Source organism: Epinephelus lanceolatus, chromosome 17, assembly GCF_041903045.1.
Source record: "Epinephelus lanceolatus isolate andai-2023 chromosome 17, ASM4190304v1, whole genome shotgun sequence".
In the NCBI taxonomy this organism is placed as follows: domain Eukaryota; kingdom Metazoa; phylum Chordata; class Actinopteri; order Perciformes; family Serranidae; genus Epinephelus; species Epinephelus lanceolatus.
The window spans coordinates 2,764,378-2,787,271 of record NC_135750.1 but is presented as its reverse complement, the minus strand read 5'-3'; the positions used below and the strand labels follow the sequence as shown (position 1 = coordinate 2,787,271).

Sequence of the window (22,894 nt, the reverse complement as noted above, 5' to 3'; positions counted from 1 at the left end):
AATTTTTTTCTCCTATGGTTGGAATGACGGAATTTCTTTTTTTTTTTAAACATCCTGCCTTTCCGACAACTCCTTTAATGGCCTATTTTTTTACCAAAAGATTTTGCACTCGTGATATGCCGGCGCAAATACGCCCCTAACTCCACAACCTTGCAAACCAACTTTAATAATCTATTATCAAAATCTCCTGAAATGTCAAATATCAAAATACAGGTATTAATGTAACTCGGGCGAGTCTGAAACATGTTAGATTCATGTCTGAATCACAGGGATCACTGACTGTAAGCAGAAATACAGTGTCAGTGACCTGTCACAGCAGCCAGCTGGAGCGGAGCTCTCCACAGAGCCCATGCGTCTTTATGCATGCTGGCAGCATATGCAACAATAATAATTGCAATTACAGTTAGCCTATCAATGACAGCGCTCCAGTTACAGTTCTGGAGGCCCACCCACAATCAAAATCCTGGTGCCGCTATTGCCGTGGATGTTTATACATTTGGAAATCTGCGTGGATAGTGGCGGTGTGAAAGATCCATGCATAATGATTGCGAGCATGGACAACAGACGTCTTGTCTGTGGATTTCGCCGACCAAAATGTCATGTAGAGATTTTTTTTACATGTAAGGGGAGCTGAACATACAGCTTTCATCCACAAACCAACGTGGGAGAGCCCCAAGACGCGTGGCATCTCCTCCTTCGGATGCCGAGACTTTGTGTTTATTAATTAAGCTTTCACTGACTGTATCACATCTGTACACATGTCTTAAAACATGAAAAATGCATGAACAGAAAGAAGGGAGTCACCTGTTGAGTAACGCACATTTCCTTATATGGAAAGCCTTGTCGGAATGGTGGGACGTTTGCATGTCGGAATAGGGGTATGTCGGAATGGCATTATGTTGGAATGGTGGGATGTCGGAATGGTGGGATGTCGGAATGACAGCATGTAACCATATGTCTTGACTGTAACGTTAGCCTGACTAATCAGCTACTAGTAGCCTAGGGAGTATCCATGGAAGTATCAGAAAAACTTGGGACGGGATTTATTTTGGTGTATCTGTGTTTCAACGTTAGGCCGCCTAACAAGATGGGTGAGTGTGTATGATTGTGTCCTTTTTTATTGCCTTGGCACGCCGTTGCCAATAACATTGGCTAACGTTATCTACGTCACGTTACGTTTTGTTGTCTGTAGTGGGAACCGGCCTGGGTTCACGTTTGTGTGTATTAACGTTAGTGTGTGGCCAAATATTTTATGCAATACAATAAGCTTAGCTATGTTTACAATATTTTCCTAGCTGCTAGGGTTTGTTTGAGAAAAACTCCTTTCCTCCTTACACAAAATAGTTTACATGGCAAGGTGTAGATGTGTTAAGTGTGTGTGTGTGTGTGTGTGTGTGTGTGTGTGTGTGTGTCTGGACGGGGGGGGGGTCGGCTTTGAGTTTGGGCCCTATCCAACCTCAAGGCGTTGTGCAGCAAGGGCCCAAAATAAGTGATTTGAGGGCATCCCCCCAAAAAATTTGTGCGTGCGCATAGCGCACGAACCCAATCCACTGTGTCCCCTCACATTTTGGGGTTGCATGATGCCCCTACTGTTGTTACATCATTTTGTTCTCAACAAGTCCTGTACAGACTGAACTATCTGTTCAGCAGTGAGAAAGTTTCTCTAACAGGAGGAGACTCTCCCTCCTACAGAGAACACAGAGACACTGAGGAACCAGGTGACCAGAGCCTAAACCCAGGATAAAGAGGTTCAGTGAATGTGGTGTTGAAGGTGTGGAGGTGGATCAGTGTGTCAGAGGAGACTCTGAAGAAGGACAGAGTGCCAGCAGGACAGTCCACATACACTGCTACTCTACCAGAGACAGAGGAGGAGGAGGAGGAGGAGGAGGAGGAGGAGGAGAAGGAGGAGGAGGAGGAGGAGGAGGACAGTGTTCGTCTGTTATTGTGCCACACAGAGTAACCACCATCAGAGCAGTCCAGACTCCAGGACTGATCATTCCATCCAAACACACAGTCCTCTCTGTGTCCTCTCCTCCTGATTCCTCTGTAGCTCACTGATATATAAACCCTTCCTCTCCACTCGACCTCCCAGTAACAGCGACCAGTCAGACCAGTTCTACACAGCAGCTGAGGACAGAGGTCAAATCTGTCTGGATGATCAGGATATGACTGATCCTTCCTCACATATGTCACCTTCCTGTTGTTGTCAGACAGTTTGAGGTCTCTGTTCACTGTGTTTGTGTCGATTGTGAGTTCACAGGAATCTGATGGAGAGAAGAAGACACAATACAGCTGCAGTTATTCATCTGTCATCACTCTGATGATGACATCAGAGATTTGAATGAGTGATGTCACAGTTTGAAGATCAAATGAAAAACACACTTACACTTCCTCAGACCTGGTGTCAACCATCGGACTCCAGCAGGCTCCACCCTGAAAGGAGGAGGGGGGTCAGAGCAGCACTTCCTCTTTCACCATGGAAACATGGACATTACATCACTCTCATACACACAGCTTTGTTATTGTCTCCACATGGACTGACATGTTCATCACTTATTATTAATCAGCTGATATTGTTTTAGTTCAGTGTACCTGAGCAGGTGGTGTTTCAACAGTTTACTGTGGGTTCATCACCACCACACAACACTTGACCATTACAGTCAGCTGATCCATTGTCAATATACAAGTATTGATTATTGGAGCTTTGAAACCACCTGTTTTACTCCTGATGAGTGACCTCCTTTGTTTGTGTCATAATGACTGTTGTCTGTCACAAGTAAAGGAGACACAACCTCTGATGGAGGAGGTCGGGGTGGATGGTTGGATGGGTTAGGGTTACTGTTCACATCCTGTCTCCTAGCAACAGTCAGCACTGGTTTTTATCATCTGTAATCTGAATATCAAATATTCCAGTAAAAGTCCATCTGCAGCCACAGTGCACTGCCTGTTTCCCCATAATGTTGGTCCAGTTCTAAATAAAGCTCTTTGGTCTCTGACACACCACGTCCACAATCAGCTGTTAGTTCTTCATTGAGCGTCTGTGGCTGACTGTCACCTTTAGTTTCTGTGGTGAGTCCCACTACAAGTCGGCTCTTATCAGCGAGGGAACTCTCTGTCAGTGCAAAACAAACCAAATCCAGGTGAAGCTAAACTCCTCTTAAATCAGGAAACATTCCCATTATGATGACACCCACTGGTGGCAGATGATGAAGACCAAAACATCCCCCACTATTGTTTCATATGAGCCCACAAACCTGCAGCATGACCACATTGACACACGTCAACCCACCATGAACCTCCAACGTGTCAGGATACACCACTGTCCTATTATCCAATGTTGAAACAAGACAAGGCTCCAGAAACATTTCATCACCTTCCCTCCCTGTTTTGGCCCATCCTGGCTACTGTTCCCTGACTACTTGTGTCTGTATTGATGGTCTGATGTGGGACACAAACAGTTTGATGAGTCAGTGTTTATCAGCTGTGGTTGTTTGAGGTCAGCTTGGTGTGTCAGGGTCATATGAGCCAGGCTGACAGTGTGACAGAGACAAAGTTTCCAGCTCTACCTCCTCTATCAGACTGAGTGTGTGTGGCTGCAGCAGGCCTCTTCATACCTGAGAGTGTCCAGTCTCCAGTGTGGATCCTTCAGTCCAGCCGACAGCAGCTTCACCCCTGAGTCTCCTGGATGATTGTAGCTCAGGTCCAGCTCTCTCAGATGGGAGGGGTTGGAGCTCAGAGCTGAGGCCAGAGAAGCACAGCCTTCCTCTGTGATCAGACAGCCTGACACACTGCAAACACACAAAACAACACACATGTCACATAATGTGAGGGTGGGTACCACAGTACTGCCATACTGTCGCCTACTGTGGGGTTACATCAACATTATTACTGACTTTTTTCTAGTCCCAACCAAACACCCACTAATGTCCACCAACTATCTGACAACATTACTGATTCCTCTCTGATATTTCAAGTTCCAACAACAGAGAAAAAAACAAGATAAAACATGTTGATGGAAAGAGACTGAAACACAAAACACAACTGGTTTGAAATCATATCAGCAGAGACAATCCTGTGATGGTTATGAGTTTATCAGCTAATGTAAATCAGGATTTAAGTGGCCATCAGTTGAACATGTTGATGAATCCTGACCTGAGAGTTTCCAGTGTACAGTGTGAACTCTTCAGTCCATCAGACAGAAGCTTCACTCTTGAATCCTTCAGGTGGTTGTTACTCAGGTCCAGGTGTCTCAGACTGGAGGACTGGGAGCTGAGAACTGAGGACAGAGCTTCACAGCTTCTCTCTGAGAGGTTACAACCACTCAGTCTGAAGAGACAACAATCAACAAGAAGGAAAATATCTGTGTTCAAATGTAATCCTCTTTGATTAATGAGTCTGGACTAAAGTCAAATCTAAAGGAACAAAGATCTCAGTTAGTACTTCAGCTAACAGGAAACTAACAGACCTGCATTATAACACTGAGTCAAGAAGAACACTTTAAATTTGTTCAGTAAAACTGAAATATCAACTTCATCCAGATGGTAACAAGTGAGGACCCACTAAATTTGGTGATCTACAGTATAATGTCTTCTGAGCACAAATTAAAATCCTCACAGTTAATTATGATTAACTCATAAATAAGGAGTCAATCCAAATGACATGATATAGTTTAGAGAAATATGTGAAATCATTTCAGATGGTCTGCAGCTTGATCTGACCTGAGAGTTTCCAGTGTACAGTGTGAACTCTTCAGTCCATCAGACAGAAGCTTCACTGCTGAATCCTTCAGGTGGTTGTTACTCAGGTCCAGGTGTCTCAGACTGGAGGACTGGGAGCTGAGAACTGAGGACAGAGCTTCACAGCTTCTCTCTGAGAGGTTACAGCCACTCAGCCTACAGAGACAACAATCAACAAGAAGGAAAATATCTGTGTTCAAATGTAATCCTCTTTGATTAATGAGTCTGGACTAACGTCAAATCTAACGGAACAAAGATCTCAGTTAGTACTTCAGCTAACAGGAAACAAACAGACCTGCATTATAACACTGAGTCAAGAAGAACACTTTAAATTTGTTCAGTAAAACTGAAATATCAACTTCACCCAAATGGTAACAAGTGAGGACCCACTAAATTTGGTGATCTACAGTATAATGTCTTCTGAGCACAGATTAAAATCCTCACAGTTAATTATGATTAACTCATAAATAAGGAGTCAATCCAAATAACATGATATAGTTTAGAGAAATATGTGAAATCATTTCAGATGGTCTGCAGCTTGATCTGACCTGAGAGTTTCCAGTGTACAGTGTGAACTCTTCAGTCCATCAGACAGAAGCTTCACTGCTGAATCCTTCAGGTGGTTGTTACTCAGGTCCAGGTGTCTCAGACTGGAGGACTGGGAGCTGAGAACTGAGGACAGAGCTTCACAGCTTCTCTCTGAGAGGTTACAGACACTCAGTCTGAAGAGATGATATCATAAAGAAAAAAAAGACAGTAATTTGAAAAGACAACAGAGCATTTAAGTTATGATATATGAATCCAACTGTCTCTGTACTTACAGAGCTTTGTTGGAGGCTTTGACCACTGGCAGCAGCCTCAGAAGAGCCTCCTCTGAAGCAGAGTATTTCTTCAGGTCAAACACGTCCAGATCTTCTTCTGATGACAGTAAGATGAAGACCAGAGCTGACCACTGAGCAGGAGACAGTTTATCTGTGGAGAGACGTCCTGAACTCAGGGACTGTTGGATCTCCTCCACTAGAGAACGATCATTCAGTTCATTCAGACAGTGGAACAGATTGATGCTTCTCTCTGCAGACAGATCTTGGTTGATCTTCTTCTTGACGTACTGGACTGTTTTCTGATTGGTCTGTGAGCTACTTCCTGTCTGTCTCATCAGACCTCTTAGGTGTTTCTGATTGGTCTGCAGTGAGAGACCCAGGAGGAAGCGGAGGAACAAGTCCAGGTGTCCATTTGGACTCTGTAAGGCCTTGTCCACAGCACTCTGGTGGAGATACTTCAGATTCTGTTTGTCTCTGAAAACTTTAGACCACCGGGATGTTGTTTGTTGTTCTTCCATCAGATTGACTCCAGAGTTGATGAAGGTCAGATGGACATGAAGAGCAGCCAGAAACTCCTGAACACTCAGATGGACGAAGCAGAACACCTTGTCCTGGTACAGTCCTCTCTCCTCTTTAAAGATCTGTGTGAACACTCCTGAGTACACTGAGGCTGCTCTGATATCGATGCCACACTCTGTCAGGTCTGATTCATAGAAGATCAGGTTGCCTTTCTGCAGCTGATCAAAAGCCAGTTTTCCCAGAGACTCAATCATCTTCCTGCTCTCTGGACTCCAGTGATGATCTGTCTCAGCTCCTCCATCATACTTGATGTTCTTCACTTTGGCCTGAACCACCAGGAAGTGGATGTACATCTCAGTCAGGGTCTTGGGCAGCTTTCCTTCCTCTCTGGTCTTCATCACATCCTCCAGAACTGTAGCAGTGATCCAGCAGAAGACTGGGATGTGGCACATGATGTGGAGGCTTCGTGATGTCTTGATGTGGGAGATGATTCTGCTGGCCTGCTCCTCATCTCTGAATCTCTTCCTGAAGTACTCCTCCTTCTGTGGGTCAGTGAACCCTCTGACCTCAGTCACCATGTCAACACAGTCAGGAGGGATCTGATTGGCTGCTGCAGGTCGTGTGGTTATCCAGAGGCGAGCAGAGGGAAGCAGTTTCCCCCTGATGAGGTTTGTCAGCAGCACATCCACTGAGGTGGACTGTGTAACATCAGTCAGGATCTCATTGTTGTGGAAGTCCAGAGGAAGTCGACACTCATCCAGACCGTCAAAGATGAACACAACCTGGAACTCTTCAAACCTGCAGATTCCTGCTTCTTTGGTTTCAGTAAAGAAGTGATGAACAAGTTCCACCAAGCTGTACTTTTTCTCTTTCAGCACATTCAGCTCTCTGAAAGTGAATGGAAATGTGAACTGTATGTCCTGGTTGGCTTTGTCTTCAGCCCAGTCCAGAGTGAACTTCTGTGTTAAGACTGTTTTCCCAATGCCAGCCACTCCCTTTGTCATCACTGTTCTGATTGGTTCGTCTCTTCCAGGTGAGGCTTTAAAGATGTCTTCTTGTCTGATGGTTGTTTCTGGTCTGTCTGGTTTCCTGGATGCTGTTTCAATCTGTCTGACCTCATGTTCATCATTGACCTCTGCAGTCCCTCCCTCTGTGATGTAGAGCTCTGTGTAGATCTGATTCAGAAGGGTTGGGTTTCCTGCTTTAGCGATCCCCTCAAACACACACTGGAACTTCTTCTGCAGGTCAGATTTCAGTTTACGCTGACAGACTGCAGCAAGATGTCCTGAATGAACACAACAAAGAAGATCAGTAAGACAAAGAAAATATTTCAACATGTCATTTCCTCAAAGAATGAGTACATGAATATATTTTGGTCCGTCTCTTGAGACATTAGTAAACGTCCCATTTATCCATCATGTTAAATCTTTATAGAAATCCTCTTACTGCTCTGCAGACAGTCAGCCAGCTCCTCCTGCGTCATTCTCCTCAGGAAGTTCAGTGTGATCTTCAGAAATGCCTCTCTGCTGCTCCTCCTCTGCTCCTCATCCTCACCATCCAACACCTCCTCATCCTCCCTCTGACTCTCTAAGCATTCTGGGTAATCTGAACTCAGAACCTTCTGGATCTTCTTCAGCTCATTCTTCACAAAAGTGAGGATGTTCTCCTCCAGCAGCTGGAACAGAATATTATATGAATGACACACTCAAACATCAGATCCATGTTGGACACACTGACAATCCACTGGTGTAAAAAGTGCAGCATGGAGATGATTGTGAACAGAATAGATGTCAAAGTAGTTGTTGTACATGTACAGACCATAAATATGGAGTCCAGGTGTGTTTGATGCTGCTGGGCAGACTGACCACTGGGAACCTCTGAGCTCTCCTGGTCCACTCTGTGGAGGAATCATCAACAGTGAGCTCACATGATGTTTGCACCAGGAGACTGTAGAACTTATATCATTTACAAAAACACACACAGACCAGTTAGTTAAAGACGTGTTCTGTCATGATTGATCAGAATGAAAACCAGATGGAAACAACACTGTAAATGATGGACACCTGATTCTGTGTCTCATGACTGAGGATCACAACAGTTAGTTCATCTGTTTCATTCAACAGTTTCATTCACTTACAGCAGGTCAGAAGAAGGACGTCCATCTTTGAAGTTAAACAGACGACCCTTAGACTGATCACTCTTCATGGACACACAGCTGGGTACAGGGGACTTCTCTCTCTGCTGCTGGAAACTGATAGAAACACTGACATTTACTGAACATACAAGATTTCTATTCAGCATAAAACACAGCATAGATATTCCTTGACCTGACTGGTGGATGTGTGTGAGGCAGCGGCGTGTGTGCTTAAAGGCACTGATCACCACAATCTGATGTGATACGTGGAATTTTGGAATTTTATGCCAGTGCCAGGCTTACACTTGATGCTGTTGACCTGCCCCTACACTTGAAACTGTGACCTGTGTTTGTCTTTGGGCCACAGCACATCTGGGAGCACGGCCAGTTTCTGTCAGTGATAAAGCTTTGTCTTGGTCATTTGTGGGAGGAGCCTGCACTACATTCCCTGATTATAATTGCAATTAGCAATCTGAGGCTTTAGCTTTAATCAGAGGGTGTTTCTGGAGGCATCTGTGAAACCAAAGACTACTTACCTACAAAGGCTAGGACATAAGGGCAACCCTTCAAAAGGGAACTCTTAAACTAACTGACTCTTCAACAAACTGCGCTCTGCCTCCAGACCTCTGCAGGTAGTCCTTAAACTTCTGTAGTTAGTGTACAGACCTCTGTAGCTCGGCCCCAACATCTGCCACTAGTCCACATACCTTCACTGGTTGTTCCCAGAACTCTGAAGCGTGGACGCAGCTTTTTGAAAGTAGTCCAAAAACCTCTGCAGCAATTGACCTACAACTCTGGAGCTAGTCCACAACCTCTTTAATTTGTTTCCAGACCACTTTAGTGAGTCCTCAAGCCTCTGCATCTGGACCATAAGCTTCTGAAACTACTTGCCATACTGCTGCAGGTAGTCCTTAAAAAATCTAGAACTACTGCCCAGAGGACTTCAGCTAGTCCCCAGTTGTCTGCCAGTCCCCAAAAATCTGCAGCGATCTGACACTTTGGCCTCCCCTGGTTGACTCTGTGAAAGAATTAGCTCACAGTGTGTTTGCACCAGGAGACTGCTTTAAGTTATGAATTACACACACACACACACACACACCCACACCAGTTAGTTAAAGATGTTGTGATCTGCCATAATTTATTGTCATGAAAACCAGATGTAAACAACACTGTAAATCATGAACCACCAGTTCTGTATCTGTGTAACTGATAGCCCATCTGTTTCAGTTGACAGTTTTAAGTACTTACAGTGGGTCAGAAGAAGGACGTCCATCTTTGAAGTCAATTAAATCCTCTTTTGACTGACCACTCTTCATGGACACACAGCTGGGTACAGGGGACTTTTCTCTCTGCTGCTGGAAACTGATAGAAACACTGACATTACAGTTTTTTACAGTTGTTTACGCACTAAAATGAAAATTTTCACAATTAACAGCTCTTTACACTTAAGAAGCAAAACACCTGTCTATAGTTGCACAACAATAAGCACAGACTCAGCTTCACACTTTTTGCAAAATATTACACACAGTGATTTTCAAAACTCCACACGCATTATCACACCTTAGACACAGATAAGGATTGTGAGGTTACTTCCTTCTCATTACAAAGCCTCTGCTTGCCAACGACCACACTAATGAACGAATTGGATAATCACATCCACCTGGTGTGGAAGCACACAGGTGCTTACTGTAAACCAAGTGGACCACATGCAGTACATTGTCGTTTGGGACAATGTATCTTTCCATCGATCTGCTCTGGTCCACAACTGGTTCCATGAGCACCCTGAATTTGCAGTCTTATACCTTCCACCATACTCCCCATTCCTAAACCCAATAGAGGAATTTTTATTTGTCTACACTTTACAGTAGTAAGAAAAACTACTATTTTGTTCTGATTTTCATTGTTGAGCTGTTACTGTAACTGAGTATGGTAAGAAATAAATATTTTCAGTCTGCAATCAGTGTTGTGTTTGTTTGTTGTATTTGTGTACTTTCTCTGTATACCTCAAAGTAATCATGAAGAATGTTGTGGGTTTGACAATATCTTTTTGTCATCTAAATTATCTCTTACATAAAAATGTCTGGCAAACAAGTCTAGCACTAGACCAGCTATTTCCTAAAATAGGCGTTTTTACAAATGTATTTTGTATTGATCACTGTAGTGTGTAACTGACTGCAATAGTGTCTGATCATCTGAAGACTGTTAGTGAGATGAAAACAAAACAGCATTTTTATAAATATGTGTATATGTTTTGACTGAAGTGTGTCATTTTGCAAACAATCTAGGAGTTATGCAAATTGAGTGTGGTGTTTGGATAATTGTGTGAATATTTTGAAAAAAGGAGCCCTGTTTTCAAAATTGCGTGTAAACAATTGAGAAAAACTGTAACTGAACATACAAGATTTCTGTCTCTGATTTCACTGGTTTTATTGGATAATAAAAGTTATTTTATCTCAGTGCTTGTTTGTATTCAGTGTATGTGAATGTTTAACCAGTGTGTTGTCAGTCAGATGTGCTAAGACTTCACACTGTTGAGCTGCCACTCCAATTGAAACTGTGGCCTGTTTTGGGTTTTGGACGCAGCACATCTGAGTGCAGGGTCAGTTTCTCATAGTGCTAAATCTTTGTCTTGTTGAACTGCAGCTTGTCTTCAGACCTCTGCAGCTGGTCCTTCATACCAACAAGCCATCAAACCCTACCCTCCTCCTTTACCTCTGGACATTTAGCTGCCCTGTCCCTGGTGGTGTGGTCTTTGATCTGGGTCAAGACTCTTTTCTGTTCTGGTTCCTCTGTGGTGGAATGAACTCCCTACTGATGTCAGGACAGCACAGTCACTGAACATCTTGACCAACATCTGAAAACCATCTTTCACATGATACCAGAGCCCTGCCAGCACATTCTCACTCCAACCTCGTCACATATTGACTTTTGGTCATGGACTTCCCACATCCACATATGACGTGCAAGGAACCATTGGTGCATTCTGGGACACCATGTCAAGTTCAGCCTGTTACATGCATTGTCTTCTTTCAAAGTACACTTCTGTTTTCACAGAAAAGTTAACATCTACATACAGTCTCTTTCAAAATCACACTACGTTGGTACAACACTGAACAGACGTTTTTTCGTTCAACAAAAGCATGTGGTTAGGTTGAGGATAAAAGAACAGGGTTTTGGCTTAAGAATCTTACAGGACATGAACACCGCCCTTCCAGACCGCCCCTGTCAGACTTTTGCCGCCTAAACTTTTGAACTTGTCCCGCTGTGTTTCCCCGATGCCACCAGGCACTGTTAAACTATAACAGCAACCGGCCGCGTGTCACGCCGACGTTAAAGGCCTTTTTCTGTTGGTTTCTGACGCTGAAAGTCGCTGCCCAAGCATCGGATTTTGACAACTTTGGAGTGAGACCAGGCTCGCCCTGCACAGTTTTCTTATTAGAGCCTCCGGCCACTCCTGTTGGATTTCCAACTACGACTGCCTGGCAGATCATAATTGGGTCTGGATTACAAAACGTAAGATGTCTTGATTGGGATCTATTTGAATGGACACTGTAAATAGTTTGCTCTGTGAAACTGTTGCAATCCAGTGGGTGGTGGTGATGCAACAGTCTTAAACTCTACAGATTGAGAAAAAGAACAGGTGTGTTAACATTTCAGAGTTTTCTTTATTGTATTCTTTGGGGGTGATGATGGCCTCCAGAAGAGAGCTCGTGTTGACGGAGCAGTGAGCGTGACGACTGACATGAGAGAATTCTTTTAGCATTAGGCCACAGTTGTCGGGACAATGGAGGGAGGCTAAAGTTACATGATGGATTTTGTGTTTTGAGTGGAGATTGACTGAGTGGGATATGGACCGTGGAAGAGACTGTGTTGAGACTGTACTCGCTTCCTGAGTGACTTTTGGATGACGGAAAGCGAGGCTTGGGGCATGGAGATGATGGAGATGATGGAGATGATGGAGACAAGACCAGTTAAACTGGGAAGCTGTCAGGTTCATTTAACATTTAATGTCAGCTTACTGTGCAGCAGAGACTTTTCGTCCTTTAACATCGATGCCATGTTCATGTGACTGGTCAGTCTGAAGGGACACACAGTTGGGGTCAGGTCCAGGTCCAGGTTCAGGTTCAGGTTCAGGTTCAGGTCGAGGGGAGTCTGGTCTCTGATGGATCCTAGCACACAGAGAGGAAGAGCAGCAGGGAGGGAAATTCAGTTTTCAGTCTTCAGCCTCAGTATCAGCAGCTATCAACAGGAGAAGTAGAATCCTACAGGATGACAGCAGACTGACAGGAACACTGAGAGCAGCTGTAAACCTCACTGACCACCAGGGGGAGCTCACAATCCAAACCTCCACCCTGTGGACCTGCACACTGAGCCCCCCCACACTTCACTCACTCTGTCATGTGTTTAAATTCTCACTGTTAACACTGTGACACTGCTGAGTCCACAGGGATAACATGAGGACTACAGTCGTTGCCATGGATACAGCATGACTTATGACAAACAGTTGAAGCTGTGATTAATCATGAAACCGTGGGCTGATCGTCCTCACACTCACAGATGCTCTCATTTGTTTCTGTTGGATTCACTTTGAAAACTTTTGTCTCTGTGTAACCCCTGGTTAAAAACCCCAGAGTTAATACACGCACAGCAGTAGATAACTATTGTTGCTATCATAAAAGTTTGTCATTTTAAGGATGTAAATTGTATAAAAGTTCATGTCACTTTAAGTACATTGCTTTTCTATAGTTTGTCTGAAGGGTACAGCCCTTAACACGAGGTGTGACAGACTAACCTGCATGTGTTTTGTTCATCTGCTTTAGATTAAGCGGCGTTCATAAGGTCGGAGGTTCCGAGGTCCCGACCATTAACTGGTTATATTGACACGTTGTGGCTCTTTGAGTACATTTACAGGTTTATTATGAGTCAGTGTTGAGGTGAGAGAGCAGAGAAACAGGAAACAGAGAGTTGATGAACATGTTGAAGGTGAAACAGGATCAAATGTGATGTCAAGTGTTGAGTGTGATACCTTTTCATGTTGGTGATAACCTGCAGCCTCCTGATGAAGACAGACAGACAGACACAGACAGACAGACAGACAGACAGGTTCATCATTAGACTTTTAAGTGTTTGTTGTCAGATAAACTTTGTGCTGTGGAGTCTGGATCAAAGACAGGAGGTGAACACATGAACCAACAGAGACACATTAGAGACTGGAATCAATCAAAGGTCCACTTACTCAGTTTCTTCTCATGGACTTCATCACTCTGCAGCTCTCTGCTGTCTGGACCAGGTCTGTGGACACAAAGAGTTTTCTGTTGATCTGAGTGGGACCATGTGCTCCATCAGGACTCAGACTGGAGGCAGACTGGCTCTTTTAAGCCCTCTTCAGACAGGAAATATGTGACACTGCTGCCGTCATGGATTTGTTAAAGTGATATTTGCTCATTGAGACAGAGGAGACGTTTACGCTGATGTTTCTTACAGCTTCATTCACACATGGCAGCACATTTATGGACAGAGACTCCATGAGAGAGAGAACAACAGTGAGTGAAATGATGTGAAGGAAGAAGAAGGTTTTCTCAGCCTCTGTTAGAGTTCATAATGTGTCCTCTTCTACACCACAGGGACACACTTCATGTTGCTTTGTCTTTGTCTGTCTTTGGGGATGACCTCACTTTTCACTTGTGTTTGAGCGACTCTGAAAAGCTCTTCAACATTTCAAATGTTCCAATGTGCTCGTCACATCATCCAAAATCAATCCCATCAGCTCCCAGAGACTTTCTACCTTCATCTGTAGAGGAAACACTGAGAGCATCAGTCCAATCATTGATCAGCACGTCATCACTCATTCATCCTTGACATCATTTCTCCTGGACTCAACCTCCTGATTATCACTGATGGACTCTGAGTCACGTGACGTCCACCACTAATGTCTCCTCTCAGTCAGGCTGTTGGTGGATCTGTGGCCCTCTGGTGGCACAAAGGGAAACTGCAGCATGTCACTTTGAGCTGACACACTCAGTTCACCCAAAATAATAACAGCCATCATTATTTCTGTGCTGATTGAATATGGCTGATGTGCTTTGAACACCTTCTTTATGCAGACGCTCACTTACAAACATAAAACCAGTTTCTCTCTAAATGTCATCGACCAGTAAAAACTTTCATGTCCTGATGGATCATCACCAGGATCACGTTTCTGTCTCAACATGAAGATTAAAGAGGGAAATTAATTCTTTTAAAACTGAACTCAACTTTAAAATAAAGTCAGAAACACCAACATGATAAAAACTAGATCACATATTAAATTCTACTGTGGGTGGATTTGTGGCTCAGATCACCTCAGTACTTCATACAGTCACGTGACAGTGTCCATGGCAGAGTAGACATATGACTTAAGAACTATGTGACCTACTGAGGGCCTTTTCTCATTAGTTTATTACATTTTTATAAACCCAACACAGAAAACTGATCAGTACATGTATCAATAGTGATTTGTTATTGGACAGAGAAGATGCTGTTTGTTTTTATTGGTCAGTGGTGAGGACGAATCAGAGCAGAGGAAGCTGCCATCAGCCACTCTACTTCTATCAGTCCACTGGATGGCCTCATGGAGCTGATGGGGAGGATTTTACTGTTTCATGGGAATCAAAACTAAATGTCACTTTGTGTGGCGGCCATCTTTGATCCTGATGTTTGAATAATTAATTTAATCCTTAACCATAACCCTCTTTTATTTAAAGAGATGAAAAAAAGTTAGTGAGAAACCAGATAACCTGCAGTTATCAGCTGGATGTGGTGTAGTTACTCACTGTGACCACTGGAGGTCATTACTTTAAATATTCTACTCCTCTCTCCTCCCTCCCCCCTCCTTTTCTCCTCCTCTCCTCAGACCTGAAAACTGGTTTTCCTTCATTCCACAGCTGACTGAAGAAAACAAGCCTTTTGTTATAACAAACAGAGCAGCTTGGTTTGAGTTGTTTTAAGACTCAAAGCAGATGAAGATATTTTCAAAATGGCTTCTCTCCTGCTCAGCTCCTCTTTAACACAAGCCCCTTTTACACTGCCAGATTTTCCACGAATGTTGGGCCATTTTGCCGCCAAGCTGCAAGCGTTTAGTCACACAGAGCCGGATTGGCGAGTTGATCCGAGGTGCCCAATTTTGTGGGAGGAGCTGTTGATGACGCCGCACGTGCGACCCACTGGCGGTGGGTAAACAGGAAACAGCTGATAGCAGGAATTAGCGAGCAGCTAGTAGCAAGAGGGAAACACAAACCTGACAGACACTGTAAAGATGAGCAACTGGGGAGACAAGGAATTGCACGCCCTCCTTGTCCTCGCAAACGAAGAGGCCATTAACCGTCAGATGACGGGGACGGTGAAGAACGGGCCGACTTACGAGAGAATCGCCGAAGGACTGACCAGCCGCGGCTTCCCTCCCACGTCACTGTTTACGTCACACGCTGAGCTACACGTTTTGTTACTTGCTCACGCCCCCCATTGCCCCGAAAAAGGCACATTCTGTATAAACAAAAGTAGGTAGGCGGCATTTTGCTGCACTCCCCGATTTTGTTTTTATACTGCCAATGCTGAAAAAAGACTGATTGGGCTTTCCTGCAAATTTGCACAATTTCTATCTACAAAGGGCTACAGAGAAGCCTGAAGAGAAAACTACAACAGACAAAGTAGCTCAGGCAACTGAATTAAAGCATCTCTTACCTTTCTTGCATTTCACACCCACCTAAAAAAATTGGAACATCCACAACTCCCGCCTCCCTCCAAAGTCCCATCCCCCTCCTCCTGCAACTCCACCTCCCTCCAAAGGCCTACTCCGCTCTCCTTCATTATGTCCTCATTACGTCTATGATAGACGTAGGCGTTGGCAAGGCAATGTTAGATACACGGAAGAGGAGAGCGAGTGTAACACGCCAAGAGAAGAGTAGAAGAGAAGAGGAGTAAAACACGCTGCTGACTGGCAACAAACAAGGGAGATAATACAGAGGCTCATGCTACGTTAGGCTACAGTAGGCTAACTGTTAGCAACTGGATGCTGTGTTGTCATATATAACGTTACAGCCTATGATACATTAGAGGCAAACTAAAAAGACCTGTCCAGCAGAAACTCTGCGACCATCTCGTCCCTTTTTAGCTCAGGATGAAGCTGCATCAGTCTTCGCCATTGCTCGAAAGCAGAGCAGATGTTGACCCGAGTTTTGGCTTTAGCTACGGCTAAAGAAGAGCTGCAAGCATCCATCTGATCTGTTGTACATGAATGCATCTGCACATTGTTTGCATGTGTTAGATACTGAATATTATAGTGCACTGAGATTTGTCACAAATTGTAGAGCACTCACTCATCACTGTACGTGTCCAAGGCTGGCCGGCCATCTTTGACCTTTCGTAGGCTCAGTCACTGGTATTTGTTCATTTATACAATTGTACTTTAATTGAGCAGAGATCTGACTGCAGCTACAGTCTGAGATCTCAAGACTTAGTTGTGTTTGTTTGAGCTTGGAAAAAAAGCTTTTAGGAGCTCTGCTCCTCTCACTTGGAATAGTCTTCAAAAAGAGTTGAAGCAACATCAACTGGTCTCTGTCTGTTTTTAAAGCTCTCATAAGTACAAGGATGAATGCGACAGTTGGTTCTTGTCATTGTGCGAAGGCGTAATATTTCTGCATATTACTGTATATCTTTTATGTTTTTTTATTGTGTTGTTTGTCTGTAACTTTTTCTTACGCTGCTGTCTTGGCCAGGTCTTTCTTGAAAAAGAGATTGTTGATGTCAGCAGGACTTACCTGGTTAAATATGGGTTAAGCAAAAGTGAGCTCTGATCTATGTTCATATAGGTCACATTACTTATTAGAAATTGATGCAGGCACCTAAATAAGCTTTGATTTATGGTTAAACAGGTCACTTTACTTATCGCTTAGTATTTGATGCAATTATCTAAATGTGCCTTGATTTATGTTTTTACGGGTGACATAACTTATTACTGAGTACTTGATACAATTAGCCAAATGAGCTTTGGTTGATGAAAGTGTCTTAGTAAGCTTTGATTCATGGTTATACAGATTACATTAATTATTACTCAGAATTTGACACAACTGATTAAGTGAACCCAGATGTATGTCAACATTACTTATTACACAATATTCACAACCCATTCCAAAGTCATAAAATACTGCTGCTTTGTAAGTGATTTGGGCATCAGCCACCTTTCAGGGCGGTATGATGCCAGGTCGCGTCAGTGTGTAAAGTGGTCCAGTGGAACCTGTGGTGGTGTTATGATACGCCGCCGGTTGGCAGGAGGGCACCTGTGGTGGTGGTATTATGATAAACTGAAATAGCAAAAAAATCCTGATAGGCTGGGCTGGAGGTGTGGTGGATGGGTCCAACAAACCCAGGACTTTCACCCAGTAGGCTGGTGTTCTCTTCCCTTGGAGCCAAACGTTGACGTTTTTTTTCTAAACCTAACCAAGTGCTTATGTTGACATCCCGGCGCTGGTAGCAGCATCCTGGAATGTAAACAGCAGATGCAGAAGGATACCTAGCACGTATTATATATACATGGAGGGCGACTGCAAAGCAGCAATATGTTATGACTTAGGAATGAGAACGGGTCACAAATACCATCAATTTGTCAATGATTTCAGCTTCAGACATCGACTCCAAAAGCCACCTTAAAGGGGAACTAATGTTTTTTTCACCCTGGGCCCTATTTTCTGATCTACTTTTGCCTAAATGAGTGATAGGATGTTCAATATGTGACATTTCTCCAGTATGAAGCTCGGGCCGACCTGCCTGCAGCCCATGAGTGCTACACAGTACCTGCAGCGGCCCGGGTTTGACTCCAGCCTGTGGCCCTTTGCTGCATATCACTCTCTCTCTCTTCCCCTCACGCTTGACTGTCCTATCGATTAAAGGCTAAAATGTCCCAAAAAAAATCTTTTAAAAAATCAGCACAGTAAACTCCATTAAGATGAGAATTTTACCTCAAATATTAAACCTAATTCAAAATTTCCTTGTTTTGTTTTTGACAGAGGCATTCTTTGAGAGATAACACTCCATCACAATCTCCCTCTTGTGGAATTACAAAACCAATAGGATAAGTAGGAAACTTCTACACTAATACAATTCTAAAGGAGGACTAACTCTTTCAAATTCCATGCTGTACTATTGGACCTCTGTTATTAAGCCCTTTACATTTTTGCTAGATACATCAATCTCTCAGCCTAACTGGTTAAAAACTGAGCAAGAATATTGTTTTCCCCACTCCATTGGTGATATACTCCTCGCTCTCACTCCCATTGATATACAATTATAATCTTATCATACATAATTTAATACATATATGGAAGCAGATCAAATCCCACTCCAATCTTAAGCCAACTTATCGTGTTCTTCCCATTGCTGTAAAGCCCTGTTAGGCAAATTGTGATTTGTGATATTGGGCTTTATAAATAAAATTGAAAATAAAATTGAAAATTGAATTGCAAAAAAACACACTTTCATGCCATTCATTCTAGATAAAACCTTCTGCACATGGAGCGACTTAGGAATCCATAGTATCAAGGATCTATGTTTAAATTTAACAGAAATTGAGAGGCAATCAACAATGGACAACTGTCCTAAAATGTCACCATATCAAGACTATTTCATCTCCTACCTATATGACACCCTGTTATCATCAGCATCTCCAACTTCTAAAAGATATAAAGCCAGCTGGATGAAACAAATATGTATTCAAATACCAGATGACATATGGGATGAAAGCCTTGGACACATACACAAATGTTCACTGTCTCCATAATCACCATTACTCCAAGGTAAAAATACACAACATATATCTATACATGTCACCAACTTGTGACAAATGTCATTCCTCAGAGGCAACTCTTTCTCGTAGATTTGTTTTGTGCCCCAAGGTCGCATCTTTTTGGACTGATGTCTTCAACAACATCTCAGAAATTATATATAATATTTCACCAGAATCACAGCCTATATTAATCATTTTGGGTGTATCTGAAGCATTAAGGCAGCTCTCCACTGCACAACAAAAGTTCCTCTCTGACTGTATCATTACAGCAAAAAAAAACCTACTACTCATATCATGGAAAGGATCAATGGTGCCTACCTACAATATGTGACGTGAGATTTCAGAGCCAGACTTTCACTCTCTGAGTGAGTGTTTTGACTTGCCACAACAAACATGTCTGAATTTTTACCCGATTTTGACCAACTGGATCTGGATGAGCCATTTGAATTTGACCACCTCCCGTATTTATTTGAACACGGAGTACACGGACGTACACGGATGCACACGGACGCAGAGCTCATTGAAACTGAAGAGCGGACGAGGAGAGAGAGGGAGCAGCAACAGGCAGAGGAACATGTCATTTAGACAAAAGTAGATCTGAAAATAGGGCCCAGGTTGAAAAAAACATTAGTTCCCCTTTAATGAGTGACACAAGGAAAAGAGATAGGGGAACAGAAGAGGTTCAGTCCTGTACTTTGACTTTGGTCTGTTTCATGTTTCCTCCCTTTATTTAGTTTATGCACATTTATTGTGTCTATGTTTTGTTTTGTTTTGTTTTTACAACAATTTCCCACATCTGTGAACGTATTATTTGGGAGCTCTATCAAGTAAATTGAAATGAGCACTGACACTACAATATGATATATGTAATTCCATCTTTGGCTCATTAAACACACTTGGAAAAAACTGATGGAGAAATGAGCATTAAAGGACTGAGAGCAGACAGAGTTCATCCTCAGTCTCTCAGGTGTGTTTCACCAGGTGAGCCCTCTGATCCCTGCTGGGTCCTAGTGCTCGTCCACCTCCCACCTTCAGATCAGACTGAACTCATCCTCTCATTCAGAGCAACACTTCATCTGAACTTCAAACTTAACAGTTTCTCTCTGCCCACTCACACAGGCGGCCATCTTGTTTCACAGCTTTAAATAGTCACAGGTTCACCATCAATTCAACTGTTTCTCTAACCACAACAATCAATGACATCATGAAAACCAATCATTCCTCCACTTACTGAACTTTCAGGCATGAACTTCATTAGTGTTCAGCTCTCTTCTGTCCTCAGCAGGTCTGAGTGTCACTTCAACTTCAACTCCGATCAGTCCGTGTGAATCCTTCATCAGAGTGTGAGTTCTGACTTCACTGTGAAAGTATGCAGTCTAACCAGTTGGACTGAGTCTCAACGTGAGCTGCGTTCACAGGATTAAATGTTAGTGTGAATATAAACCTCCTCACAGCAACAACAAGAGTCTTTCAGGATCAAATTCAGTATCTGTGCAAAAGTCATGATGACTTGTAAAGAGCTGCTTTGACAGCAGATAGTTTAGAGGATCCATGCACGGCGCTCTTTGTCACTTTGTGCTCTTGTATATGTAGATGAATGGGGAACAGATGATGGTGCAGAAACCTTTGCAGACACTGTTGTGTAGAGTTTAGCTTGCTGAACACAACTTGAATAAAAGCAGTAGTCTTGTTTGAGATGAATTGCGCCTCGCCTGGAAAGTGAACAAGATCAGGCGGCTGCAGCAAGAGGCGGTGACAAAAAGTTGCAATGAGGTCAAACAGTTTCCCGACAGTTTCCAGCAGTCTTCAGTCCGTACAGGAAGTCACAGAAACACAAATCCTGTCACCAACCTCAACCTTCATTTTACATGAATTCTCATGTAAATAAATTATTAAATTAAATTAAAATTAAGAACATCAGCCTAACATTCAAACACAGAGGAAAGAAACACAAGACAACAGCTTTCATCAAAGATCAGTCAGATACAGTCAGGGCTTCACATCTGTACAGATGATTTTTAAGATTCCTCACATCCCACTGACCACCAGTCTCTGTGATTAGGGCTGGGCGGTATGACAAAATTTTCATATCACGGTTTTAAGAAAAAATCATATCAGTTTCACGGTATTTCATGGTCTTTTGCTCAGGTTCGGCCAACTTGACATGCTGCTGTGTTGTGCTATGGCCTATTCAAGTGCCGGAATTTGTTATTTACCTGACAACGCCTGAACACAACACACGCTCCGCTCCATTCATTTGGGCTCCACTGACTGCGTACAGAAGCCACACGTAGAGAAGCCAGCGGGGTTGTTTACCGTTTGCTGAGCCGAGAGGCTGCATGTAGTCTGCATGAAATGTTAAAGCATTTTCCACCTAAGTTATTAAATATATTTGAGTTATCTACAAGTTTACTGTACTGTTTGTCATCTACTCGCTTTCAAATGTCCGCCACGGACATTTACACACGGATAAACATGGGTAAATGCATGAAAAAAATCATCACATATCACCTCTGATAATGGTTTATTCATTTAAAAACACATTGTGCTCATTTAGCACACTATTTCATGTAGTTTTTATCTGCTGGAGGGTAGTGTAGGGGAGCGTAGCGCGACAAAAATAGAAGAGCCACGTAAAATAGAGAGTTGCAGCTCCTGTTGCCGGTGGAGCAGCTGTAATTGATTAACAGGGGGCGAGCTGCTACGGGACTCGCGCTGCAGACGTGTCGCGCCGCTGACGTGCCCGGTGGAGCCCGGCCATAACTGTCTCGGACTCGGGACGGGTCGTCTTCGGTCAGGAAAATGCGGCCCGAGCCGTGCTCTAGTGTGCTCACCTGTGTGTGTGCGCTTTGTCTGTGTGTGTGTGTGTGTGCGTGCACATCGGGGCGAAACTCCGCCGTGCGCGATACAGAGGACAGAGGAGAACTGTAAACGGCGGTGCGCCGCTGCTAGCTGCATATAGGGGGAAACACTGCTCTTTTTGGTATGAGTTCTTCTGGGTCATCATGTACAGTTGCTTTGCGTTCAGGACTCTCTCCAGCAGCCATTCTCGCCTCTAAACTTTTCTATGCTAAGGAAAAGATCAAAGCGTGCCTGTGGTGTGCAACGGTGAAATGGGTCCCCGCTGAAACACTTTCCCGCCGCACATGTTCCGGATGTTGTTTGGGCTATTCACCGGTATTGCAGTATATGAAAAATTCATATCATAACAAAAATAAATACCGGTTTTCGGTACAAACCGGTATACCGCCAAGCCCTATCTGTGATGCTAAATACTTCAGTAATTAAAACAATCCAGTGTTAAAGGGCCAGTGTGTAAAATGGGTTGAAAACAGTGACATCAGTGGTCAAATTCTAGATTGCAGGGCTCACTCGCTCACCCCTCCCGTCGGGTAAATGACGGTGGCCTCGTAGGGACAAAAAGCCTTGCGCACGAGTTTTTCAGGAGTAGGTCTATCTAGCGATGAGGTGAATATTTATTTAGAAATCTAAACCATGTTACGATATTGTAATGAATCCCTCACGAGCAGGAGACCAGAGGAGCGTTCGGGAAAAAGGCCCGTTTATTTGAGCACTCCAAAAACTCCGGTAACACTCCAGGGGGTAAAAGACTCCGTCCCAAACTCTGACTCTTCTAGCGTAACAGACACACTTCATAACTTTACACACATACTCGTTTACCATTCTGAGTGGGGACCCCCCTCCCCTCTCTGCTCCACCAATCTCCAGCCCGCACACTGACTGACAGCGTAGCCTGTAAACAGAGCTCAGCTATTTATTTAGCCTAGCAATATCTCCGGACTATAGTAGCTGCAATGGACGACTTTGAACGCGATTTTGAAGAGTTTCTTGTAGCGGACACAGACCC

The 22,894-nt window shown here is 43.5% G+C and overlaps 1 protein-coding gene across 1 annotated transcript; it reads right to left on the bottom strand.

The window, feature by feature from the left end:
* Nucleotides 1-73: 73 nt before the first annotated feature.
* On the bottom strand, nucleotides 74-20,438 carry LOC144467504 (uncharacterized). Its single transcript, XM_078176314.1, has 15 exons — nucleotides 20,258-20,438; nucleotides 13,447-13,502; nucleotides 13,237-13,266; nucleotides 12,230-12,379; nucleotides 9,459-9,572; nucleotides 8,214-8,327; nucleotides 7,895-7,973; nucleotides 7,523-7,751; nucleotides 5,558-7,361; nucleotides 5,285-5,458; nucleotides 4,719-4,892; nucleotides 4,153-4,326; nucleotides 3,615-3,788; nucleotides 2,387-2,433; nucleotides 74-2,264 (listed from the first exon to the last, which is right to left on the bottom strand). Exons 3-15 carry the CDS (start codon nucleotides 13,242-13,244, stop codon nucleotides 1,687-1,689), a joined length of 3,819 nt encoding a protein of 1,272 aa, XP_078032440.1. The 5' UTR covers nucleotides 13,245-13,266; nucleotides 13,447-13,502; nucleotides 20,258-20,438; the 3' UTR covers nucleotides 74-1,686.
* Between the last annotated feature and the right edge of the window lie 2,456 nt (nucleotides 20,439-22,894).